Below are 12,351 nucleotides of genomic sequence, written 5' to 3' on the forward strand. Positions count from 1 at the left end.
CCGGGAAGTCTGCATCCATGGCCTTACCAGGGCACATGCTGTCTTCAGTGTGCCTCTCTGCAGACAGCTATCTGTGTAGGGAGTTGGGATCCCAGGAGATTGTGCTGTGTGCTTGGCAAGATACCATACTGTGTGGTAGGATGAATATTAGCTGGGTCTCTGGGAGCTGGGCCTGCCTAGCTATGTGGCTGTGTGACCTTGATCAAGACATTTCCCTTCTCTGGGCTTTGGTTTCCATTTGTAAAATGTGGAGGAGGTTACAAGATCTCACCCCAGGTTCACTGAAGTGGTGCAGTGGGGGGCATGGGCTTTGGAACTGCAAAGCCCTGCAGATGGGCCCACTTACTAGCTAGTTGTGATCCCGGTCTCACTGAGCCTCAGGTTATGACCTGTAGCCAGGAATCATGATAGTATTCACCATGTAGATGAGTAACTAAGAAAAAGCATTGTAGTACTTAATCCAGGTCTGGTGCTCAGTGCCCCAAAACTGGTTCCTAGGAAAATAATAATGGTATTGGTGGCAAAGCTAGCGCTGGCAGTCATCAGACACACACCTTTGCTCTGGCTCTGCTAAACTGCATTGGCTTCCTTGGCGTGAGCTGGCCATCAGGAATCCTGAGCACTTAGCCTGCACCTCTCTGACTACCTGAAATTTTGGAGCCTGACACACAACTCCTGGTGTCAGAGCCAATTTACCTATGGGTCAAAGAACCAATTGCAGGGAATCCCTGGGTGGCGCAGCAGTTTAGCGCCTGCCTTTGGCCCAGGGCACGATCCTGGAGACCCAGGATCAAGTCCCATGTCGGGCTCCTGGTGCATGGAGCCTGCTTCTCCCTCTGCCTGTGTCTCTGCCTCTCTCTCTCTCTGTGTGTGACTATCATAAATAAATAAAAATTAAAAAAAAAAAGAACCAATTGCATTATGCTGGGGGTTCCTAGAAAATGAATTTGCTGCAAAACACCACAAATCTCCCACCCTTAAACCACTCCCAAATCTCTACCTACTACCACCTAGATAGATTTCTTTCTTTCAGATACCTCTGGAGGGTGATAACCCTTAAAGCTTTGTTAGTCATTGAAATATTAGTGTGAATCAGCTTATCAGATAAATAAAATGGATATTAGACAAGGCTGCAGGGGTATGGGATGAGAACAAATAACTATTGGTGAGAGGTGTGGGGCACGGACAGGAGGCTTCATGGGCAAGCTCACCTGAGCATCGGATAGATGGCTACAAGTATCTCATGGAGGCATTGGGTGGGAGGAAGGACATTTAGAAATGTTAATGGAGTGGGATCCCTGGGTGGCGTAGCGGTTTAGCACCTGCCTTTGGCCCAGGGCGTGATCCTGGAGACCAGGGATCGAATCCTACTTCGGGCTCCCGGTGCATGGAGCCTGCTTCTCCCTCTGCCTATGTCTCTGCCTCTCTCTCTCTCTGTGTGTGTGTGACTATCATAAATAAAAAAAATAAAAATAAAAATAAAATAAAATAGAAATGTTAATGGAGTGCCTCCTATGTATCAGGCGTGACACCAACCCAAAACTCCTAGGACATACACATCTAAATAATGCAGTCAACACCACCCCCATTTCCCTTTGATAAGCATATGCTGTAGGGTGATCATGAATTGACAGACCAGAATCTTCTGGCCTCCCAGATGCCACAGTTCCTGGAGGCCTCTCCCAGGGCAAGCCTTTCACAGCACTAAACAAGGCAACTAGCTCTAAGGATACTTATTTTTCACATAGCACAACTTTCTATTGCAAACCAATGGATGCTCAACTCTAGACTTGATCATCTGCTCCAAGGCTAAAGGGAAAACTGGTTGGTTGAGTATTTTCAAAGAAGTATATTGGTTTTCAATATGGCACCCTCCTGAAGGATTCTCAAGGGTAGATATCAACTGTAGATATTTGTGGTGGCTGACTTTGGAACCCAAATACTAGGTGAGGTAAGACTCTGATATACAGAATTCGGAAATCCAGTGATCTCTGACAAAGATCAGGTAATGCACACAACCACTGTCTATTAAACCCATCACCACTTATGACTGGCTGGTCAGTGCCATCCTGGGAGAACCCTAGCTCCCTGCACCAGCCACACCCTAGCTCCCTAACAATATTGGGAAGCCCCTGTCTCTTATCCTCCCCTAAAGAGCCAAGTCCTTACTCTTCTTTGGGACATAAAGATATGGAAAGCTCTGCTGGCAGTACTTGAGCTTCCGAGGGAAGTCAGAGGATGCCCAAGGGTCCTCTGAACTGAGGCATCCAGTTTTCTCTGTGGGGTTGCCCTCTCCTGCCCACCTTGGCTCTGTCCTCCACAAAGCTGTTGGTGTGACCTTCCTAAGACATGAATCTACCTGTGACACTCCCACTACTTCAAGTTTAGCCCTCGTGCCTTAGCCTGGAATCATAGTGGTAGCAGAAATAATAATAATTATAATAATAAGGATAAAGTCACAGGTAACATGGAGTGAGTATTCTCCACATGCCCAGCATGCTGCTGCAGGCTCTAGCGAGGGCTCTTATTCAGTCCTTGCAGCCCACTGGAAAGGGAGACATCACAGCAGGAGCTGGAGAGGCAGAAAAGCTAAGGGACATGCAAGGCATCAAAATCAAGTGTGCAGACTTCTGAACCCATGTTCTTGACCACCATATCATTCAGCCTAAACATAATGGTTGTGTTAAAAAAAAAAAAAAAAAGCGTGGTGAGTACAAAGTGGCTCACACTCCTTCCCATGGCAACAGGACCTAGAAATCTCCCCAGTCGCAGCCCTGATCACACTGTGTCAGCTGTCTGTCTACTTGTTGGCTCTGAGCTACCTCAGTTCAGGGACTGTACTGATTCACATCTACACCACCAGTGCCTAGCAGGGGTCTTGGCACATGGTCGGTACTCAATAAATGGCTCATAGGTTAATGGATGAATGAATGCATGAATGAATTCATTGATCTACACCAAATCTGGCCTTCTGTGCTCAGGAAACTTCCCTGCTAACAGTCCCCCTGTTCTCATTTCCCTAAATTCCCCCAGTACTTTCTCCTTGTTCGTTGCACCTTGTTGTGTCACATGCAGCATTTTTGTCTGTCAGTTACTGATGCCTTCACCTCTGCAAGACCATAAGGAATTCAGGGGCAGGGATGGCATTTGGCCCTTCTTTTCCAGAGTCACCTCATGGAAGGTTGGCTGAGATTGCTGAGTAAATACATTGAGCAGTTCATCCTGACCCAGGAGCAGAAAACAGAAGGTAAGGACACCCACCCGGTGAGGAATAAATAACCCTTTGTTCTTTCTGGCCCCCCTACCCTGCAGGAGCCTCCTCTGGCATCATTGACCTCTTGCCGTCCCCTAGCGCTGCCACCAACTGGACAGCAGGACTGCTCGTGGACAGCAGCGAGATGATCTTCAAGTTTGATGGCAGACAAGGTGCCAAGATCCCCGATGGGATTGTGCCCAAGAACCTGACAGACCAGTTCACCATCACCATGTGGATGAAACATGGCCCCAGCCCTGGTGTGAGAGCCGAGAAGGAAACTATCCTCTGCAACTCAGACAAGACTGGTGAGTCTGCCCGTTACATCCCAGCTGGTTAGGCACAGACACAGCCACAGACAATGTGGATGAAAAGCAAGAGCATGATGGCATCCTGGGAAAATACTCTTGTCTCTGGTCTTCTGGCTGCTGAGTTTTTCTGGGCTTGGGGTAGAGCGGGACCAGGGAAGAGGCACAGACACAAAGAATGCAAAATCTTGGACTAGTTGCTTTCAAACCGGGTTCTTTAGAACCCCAGCCTCCCAGAGGCAACTTAGAGCTGTGACCCATGAGGTGGCAGTTGGGGGGCCGGGGGACTTCATTCTTACTTCAAAGCACTTCTACCTTCACGATGCTGTATGTAGTAAGATGTCCAAAAGTTTATTTTCAATGAAAGGGTCATGGTAATTTTCAAAACCACTGCCAAACATAATACCGGCAGCTAACTTCCATTAGGTGTTTTCCCCATGCGGAGCCTGCACGAGGCAGTTCACAGCTTGGGGGTTCAAAGCATCCACCACTTACTGGCTGTGTGATACTGGGCAAGTTGTTTAACTTCTCTGTGCCTCGCTTCCCCCCTCCATAAAATGGACATATAATCTACCTCATAGGGCTTTTATCAGGATTAGATGGCTTAATGCGCGTGTAGAGCTTTAGAACCGTGCCTGACACAGGGCAGGTGCCATCTGCGTTAGATATTACTATTCTAGACTGTTTCTCAGATCTCTACAATTTTAGGAAAGCATGATTGTACTTCTCATTTTAAGGATAAAGAAACATCCCTGAGAGGTTAATAACTTGTCCCAAGTTATATAGCCAGTAAGGATCAGAACTGAAACGCAAGCTCAGATCCAGCTAACTCCAATCCTGTACACTCATCACCACACCCCACATGCACACACACACACACACATGCATGCATACACATGTGCCTGTGCACACACACACACACACAAGCACACACATACACACAAATATTTAGATATACAAATTTTACAATTCTATCTTAAATTATAATTCTGCAATTTCCTATTTCAAGCACTACTTTTCTTAAAAATACCCAAAATAAATAATATCCCCAGCAGATACTGCAGTGAGAAGGCAGGATAGAGTGGCTCACAGCTCAGCCTCTGCTGCTGGACACCCAAAGTTCATTTCTCAGCCTTTTCACTCTCAGGTGTGATCTTTGAGGAGTAGCTAATGTCTCTGAGCCTCAGTTCCCCCATATGTAAAATGGGGGAAATAAACATGAAATAATGCGTGAAATCACTCATCATCAGATATAAAATCAGTGCTCAGTTTATTTACTTGATGGTGTCACTATCGTATTACTTCTGGTTTTATTCCACATTATGCTACTCCTAGGACTCCACATTTTCGATTGCAATCACTCCTTACAATCTATGTTAGCACATTTTTTTCAGATGTAGAAACTGAGAGAGTTGCCCAGCTTTCCCTAGACATAAAGTAAGTCTGTCGGAACGGTTATGACAAGGATCAGTTTTTCTGGGACCTTCATTCAGGAAGGACCTTGCAGACATGCATGAGATCACACAGAGGTTTGGGACTGGGTTCAGAGCTCAGCGATCGTCCAGGTCACAATCTCAGGAATCACCCCGCAGCCCGGTCCTTGCAGCGCCTGGCAAGGTGCTCCCATCATAATCCAGGGGCCTGCATCAATGAGAAAATGGCTTAGGGCTGAACATACCAAGGCAAAGCAGCATGGGCTGGGGTTCAAGGCCAGATACATAGAGTCCTTTCTGCAATGTATCACATACCCCTGGGAGGCAGATCACACAGATATGAATATTCTTGCTTACAGAAGAGGAAGTTAAAATATGAAAGGTGGAGTGGCTGGCCCGGGGAACACAGCCAGTTACCCAGAGAAACAAGATTGGATCAGCTCCTCTGGGCCCAGGATCCAGACCCATGCTCTGATGACCAGTGGTTCTTAACCATGCTACACAGCAGAAAACCCTGGCACGCTTGTAAAAAAGCAAAGATGCCAGGGCCCCACCCCAGTGCAGGAAGTCAGAGTTTTTAGGGGACTTTTTGTGCAGCTCTGGCTCAACCCACCACCTTAAAGATGATGCTTCATTGTCACCCAAGCAGTCTACCCCACAGGCATGTCAGCACCTAGAGGCAGCTCACCTGGCGCTTTTCCACTGTGGTCATGGCACAGAGCCACACCTTGTAAGCAGCTCAGCCCCAGCACAAAGAAGATGGGGAAGGTTCCTCTAACTACTTTGACTAAAAAAAAAAGAAATCTGTAACACCTTCTTGCCCTAAATTTAAAAAATATCAGGAATAAACTAAGGCTTTATTAGGCTTTTATATATCAGAAACATCTTTTCAAGACATGTTTATATCAGACAACCTGAAAAACACAGAGTATAAAGGAGAATACACCAATCCCCTAAAGCCCTAATACCTAAAGATATTTTCTGATTACATTTGGCATGTTTCATTACCAAATAAAATCTCATTTTTATTTCTATGTATATGTAGAATGTCCTTACAATTCTCACTATTTTTATAATGCATGTGATACCATTATGTTCCCTGTTTCTTTTATGTAACATTATATCCAGATCATTTCTCTTAATGATAAAATATTCTTTAAAGATATGAATTACATAACAATCCAAGATTGTGTCATGGGGCTTTATTATTTCATTTATCTGGCTTCTTTTTGTTAAGCATTTAACTACCCCAAAGAACACAAGGGTCATGAAAAGAAATGAAGCGGGTTTCTGAGTGTACCCTGTCCCTAGCTCCCTAAATAAACCAGTGACCCCACTGTGAGTGGTGACTCCAGGAATCCAGATTAACAAAGGGAGAGGGAGGGAGAAATTTCCTAAACTAGAAGATACTCCAGACCTCCATTCATTCCTCTCATTCCACTTCCTCACTCACAATCTCTTCTGATTCCAAATAAAAATAAGGGGGAAAAAGTCCTTCTTTCTATATTTTTCTGACAATAGATAATAGATAATAGAAATCAGTTGGGCAATCGTGAGGGGAACAAGAAACATTTGATAAAATCCCTATAATGAAGACTTGGGCATTTTATCAGGCCCAAGGCTGAGTGGCCACCCAGACATTGGCCCAGGCCAACCCTGCCACACTGGCAACCGCTTTGCACATACTTCCTCACTGTATCAATTAAGATGCTTTCAGTTATAAGAAACAGGAAATATAGATCAAGCTGATATCAGATGATCCACGAAATCAAAATAATAAAGAGAAGTTAGAGTTTTTGTAACTGAAAATGTCCAGAGCTATGAGCTTCAGGCAAAATATGATCAAGGGCTTGGCCCTTTTCTCTGCAATTTCTCAGATCTGCCCCCATATATGTATCGATTTCATGTTATTAGCAAATATGGTTGCAGCAGCTCCATGCATCCTGGTTATATACTACAACTTCTAGAGAGAACATCTCTTCTATTTTCTTTCTGATAAAAGAGAGGGGGTTTTTTTTGGACTCACTCAGGAAAGCTCCTGAATCACTGGCTTGAACTGAATCGCTTTCCTGAGAGAAGGCCTGTGGCCGAGAGAATAGCCTGCATTGCGTGACTTGGGCCTGGGCCCTGAACCAATCACCGTGGCAGGGAGGCCAACCAGAGCCCAGGGATTGGTATTGATTCCTCACACTCACACCTCAAGGTTTATACAGGATACACAAAAATCAATCTCCCTGTCCTATTCCCATGATTCATTAGGATAATCCGGCATCCCTGTCATGGGATGTTTCCATAGGTATGGAAACTGAGGCTCTAAGAGACTAAAGAATTCTCCCAGAATCATGGAGACATACAACTCCGCCCAAAGCCTGTCTGACTGCTAGGGCCCATGTTCTTTCTACAAGGGCACATCACCTGCTCATCCATCTGTCATTTATGGAGCATGCGCCTTGTAGTAGATTTTGTGTATGCTACTGTGTAGTACAGATGTGAGTTCTCTGAGTATTGGTCAAAGAACAGCTCCTCCCTGCCAGTAGCTGTTATCTTGTGGCTGCAGGACTTCATGGCTGGGACCCACGATGTGAGATTTCCTAAGCAGAAAAGGAAGTCTTGGTATCAGAGGGGGGGAAACATCCCATCCATTGTGTATGGGGAGAGAGGTATTTATTCATTGCTTTTGAAAGACACAGAACTATGACTAATGCTGAAAAATCAACCTGCCCCCTCCTCCTAGCAACTACAAATGGAGCCGCTTCCTCTAACTGCACACAATAAGGTCGAGAAGGAGACCTGCTCTGTGGTCACCATTGTCAAGCCTGATGAAATGAAACAAAAGGCCAGCACTCTAGGAGGAACCAGCTGTGTTAAAGGAGCCCGGGGTAGCTGACGTGATTGTCAGAGAGCCCCCTTAACCCTCCCAGAAGTATTTGTACAAACAAAACAAAACAAAACTCATTAACGCTACATAATTTTTATCCTGGGCCTGATGCGGTGTCTGAGTATAAGTCAGGCTGGTATTTAAAGTCCAAATGGCTTCTCTGCGGAAGTTTTGCTGTGGGTTTTCTTGAATCTTCCTCTTCCATTTCAGTGAGCTCCCCCATGCATGTTCTAGAACATTCATTACATCTGATAATAAAAGGGGAAACTGCCATGCCCATCCCTTTCCCCCTGGAGGGTGTGCTCAGTGATGTCGCGGGAAGACTCCCCTGGCAGAGACTGATGCAGGGATACTATAACCACTCCGCTCCTCTTTCTGCTTTTCAGAAATGAATCGGCATCACTACGCCCTGTACGTGCACAACTGCCGCCTCGTCTTCCTCCTGCGCAAGGACTTCGACCAGGCGGACACCTTCCGCCCCGCAGAGTTCCACTGGAAGCTGGACCAGGTATGGCACTCACCTCACCCCTCACCCCAGCCCACCCCTTTGCGGGGTGGTAGGTGTGCCCCAGTGATGACAGAGAGGAGGCACGTCAAAGTTCTGCTCGCTGCTGAGTTTGGGAAACATCAGCTCAGGGAGCCACACAGCATCTTAAAGTCAAGATAAAAACTGCCGCCCTAAAGACCAGCTGGGGGTGGGAAGGCCACACTTCCCAGCCGGGACCCCTGCCAGGTGGTGGACCTGCCAATACATGAATCTTGTCCATTTGCTCCACATTGAGCTCCCGGGAAGCTGGTTCTCTTGATCCCCAGGCCCTGTTTGTGATCTTTGTTAGCACATCTTTATAGCATAAGTGCCCGTGTCTCCTCTTTGATGCTTTGTCATCTCCTTTGGGTGATGGTGCAGCCTTGCCAGGCTGAAAACAGGAGAGGGGGGGAGCTGAGGACCTGTAAGTAAACAGTGTCACAGTGCACTGCGAGCGGTGCACATTCTTTTCTGAAGTGCAAAAGTCTATGACTCACACCAGAGCCTCCTGACTTGTGATCACAAAGGTCACTACTTGTGTCATATTTGTCAATGACAAATGAAGTGTCTGCTCTGAGCGAAAAGCTCTGAAGTGTCTGTTTCCAAGGGCTGTACAGGGCCGCGATTATGAAGGTGGCCGTCACTTCTCTGGGTGGCTGTGCCACTGAGGAAGTGTCTTTGCAGCAAGCCTAGTGTTGGCCTTCACTTAGACTTGAACTGGGGGGGTAGAGGGGAAGGCACATGCGAATTTTTAAAAATGGTTGTCAGCTATCCAGGGGGAGAAGGCCAGCAGACAGGCAAGGAGACTGAAGAACGAGTCTGCTTAATGCCCCTGGTGAGATGATGCTCATTCAAATTGCGGTCTTACTGTCTGGTACCCCACCCATATTCTGAGTGCTTCTGGGGACCTCAGGCTTCTTTCCTCCCCCTAAAACTTATGGTGTGTGCTACCTGCATCACCTTGTGTAGAGCTGAATGTTCCAGAATCCTTTTCCTTCTCTCTCTTTCTTATGGGCATCTCCCCAGGCCCCAGTAGGGCTGGTTTCAGAGAGTGTTACTGGGAAGTGTTCCAGAAGGAACTCATTTACATTGAGATCAGAATGATAGCTGCCCCCTTTCATCCACACAGAAGCACAGACATATGCTCTTTAAAAGCTAGATTCATTAACCTCAGGGAATCTCTCAATGCTGGGACTTCAGGCAACGTGACAAGGTCAAGGATGCCAAGCTGATGGAAAGATGTTTGAGGAAGCCCAGTGGCAATTGCCTGATCTATTCCCAGTAAATCCCATCCTGCTGGATCCCGGGGTTTTGCAAATGTGGCATCTGGATTGGTATATGTTCCTCTGAATTAGGAATTCTGGGTATTGCAGAAATGGTGAAAGCTTGACATTGCTTATTTGATTTCCCGGCAACCTCTCAGCTACCTTCTAACGTGCCATATGGCTTATATGGGATATATTTAAATACATAATACGAATTGAGATGAATTAAAATAAATTCCATATTGTGAGGGGTTTTAATAAGAACACTGCTGTACTGGCCAGGATAATTACAGATGCCCTGCAGCATTTGCTAAGATGGGACTGAGAAGTACTGATACAGGCAAATGAAGTCACAGGGTTTGGAGTTAAAAATAGGTGAGGAAGGAATTCTGGCTCTATAGAAAAAGATATAATGACTCTAGGAATTCTGAAATCTGTTCCCAAAGTGGTGAATTTAAGGAGGGGCTGAGGCTCACTGAACACTTTCCAGATTACTCCGATCTCATTCATCGGCATCGGCTCTGTAACCAGGCTCACTCTCACGTCTGCCCCGGGCCGCCCGGTGGATGAAATGAGGCAGGGGACCGCGGTCTCGTGACCTGCCCAAGGTCCCACGGTGAACTGCAGCCTGGACCCGCCCTTTCCATTATGCTATCCTGCTGCTTTGGTGAGCTTGCTAATTTAAAATGTTTTCACGTCTCAGTTTTAAGGATCAGCATTATCACTGAGATGCAAAATGTTTATAGTCTTAATGAAACTCCATGAAACTGTGTCAAATCTTTGCTTTGCTCAAACTTTGTCTTCTCCTTTGTCTTAGTCGGCTGGGGCCTGCCATACCAAAGTATCGCAGCCCATTGATTTCTCACAGTTCTGGGCTGGGAAGTCCATCCAAGATCAAGGTGCCAGCTGATTCAGTTCTCCAGTGAGGGCCCTCCTCCTGGCCTGTAGACAGCCGCCTTCTCCCTGGCAGACACAGAGAGAGAGAATGAGTGAGAGCTTGCATGCTAGGATACCTACCTGTTCCTCTTCTTATAAGGCCCTATGGGATTAGGGCCCCACCCTATGACCTCCTGTTTCTACAGTCACACTGGGGGGTAAATGCTTCAATGTATAAATTTGGGGAGGGGAACACAATTCAGTCCATAACATTCTTTACTTTAAAAATTAACATTAAAAAAACTTAAAGGCTACTTATTGGTGATCAGAAGCCCCAGCCCCTTTGAAAGGAGACAGAGTGGGTAGGATATAGGAAACCTCCGCCACACGCATACTAGCAATCCAGTGGTACACATAGACCAAGCCACAGACCTCTTTCTCCCTTTCTCAGTTGTGTAGACAGAGCCTTCCAGAAGCTTCTTGGATGTAATTCACTTGGTATTCAGAAATGTGCACACTTGATAACGTCTCCTCCCCAGGAAGCCACCCTGGGTCACCTCCCTGAGTAGCTTACCTCCCCCCAGTGCTCCCCAGACTCCATACAGAACTCCATCCCAATGCTTACTGTACCCCAGTAGCCCATTTATCCTGCCTTTCTGATCACTTTGCGCTGAGCTCTGAGAGGGCAGTATTGAATTTTACTCTCTCCAGTTCCTAGTGCATGTTAGAGCCCTGAGCACACAGTTGGTGCCCAGTAAATGTTTGCATAACTGCCAATGGATGTGAAGATCAAAAGAAGGGAGAGATGACATGTGAGGGAGAGAGGGAAGGAGAGAAGAAAACTCCAGAGGCCTTTTAAAACCTCCTGGTGATTAATCGATCTTTTGATTCGTTTTATGGAGCATTTTAAAATTATAAAACTTTGCCATTTTTTACTCTGTGGATCTCAAACGTTGCTTAGCCTTTATCTTAATATCTAATTCCAAAGATTTTCCTGGATTTGCCAGCCAGTGGCTCTGTAATTATTGCAGAACTTTCTGGCCTTGGCCAGAAAGGATTCAAGCCAGTCTATTCTATTATGTGTATTCAAATTCCTGACCCACCTTGGAGCTCCTAGAAGCATAATAAATGTTCTAATACCTAACAGGGCTTCATCTATTTGTTTATTCAGCAGTTTATGCTGAACACAAACTATGTACCTGGCTCTGTGCTGGGTACGAGGGGTCACCTGCTAAAACAGAAGCCCCTACTGTATACAAGTACCCATGATCATGGGGCAAACACAGAAACAGTTTACATCCTATGCGATATGTGCTGGGGCAGAAGGCAAGGGACCAGGTGTAGGGAGTCTGTGGGAGCTCATTCTAGAGACACCTGACATGGACCTGGAAATAAGGGCCTGGAAAAGCCACTGAGAGGAGACATTGCCTGAACACAGTGCCAAGGACTCGGTGATAGGGAGCCAGGAAGCCAAGATGACAGAGATGTGAGCAGCACATCTAGCTTCAGGAGACTGGAGGTTTCCAGTGTGGCAGACCACAGGGATGGGCAGAAAGGGAATGCTTTGGCAGGTATTAGGATGCATATTTAGAGGAGCAGGTGTTGGTTAAAGCCCAAGAGGCTTTTCATATCATGTTATTGAGTTGGCACTTTATCCCCAGAAAAATGGACTATAGTTGAAGAACTTTGTCATTCAAGGAGAATTTAGGGATGGGGAAATGTGAATAATGCTAGTATGATATTCATAAAATTTATCAAATTTAAGTAAATATAGCTCAGGCCAGGTATTCAATAGAGCCAGTGCCTTAGAAC

General features: G+C 46.1%; 1 protein-coding gene across 1 annotated transcript in view; it reads left to right on the forward strand.

The window, feature by feature from the left end:
• CLSTN2 (calsyntenin 2) overlaps nt 1-12,351 on the forward strand; it is a 609,016-nt gene that overhangs the window by 500,923 nt on the left and 95,742 nt on the right. Inside the window, exons 7-8 of the mRNA XM_041734226.1 lie at nt 3,313-3,561; nt 8,259-8,380. Of these exons, the coding sequence (XP_041590160.1) occupies nt 3,313-3,561; nt 8,259-8,380 (371 nt within the window). The remainder of the gene's footprint in view (nt 1-3,312; nt 3,562-8,258; nt 8,381-12,351) is intronic.

This window comes from Vulpes lagopus, chromosome 19 (genome assembly GCF_018345385.1).
Source record: "Vulpes lagopus strain Blue_001 chromosome 19, ASM1834538v1, whole genome shotgun sequence".
Taxonomy (NCBI): Eukaryota; Metazoa; Chordata; class Mammalia; order Carnivora; family Canidae; genus Vulpes; species Vulpes lagopus.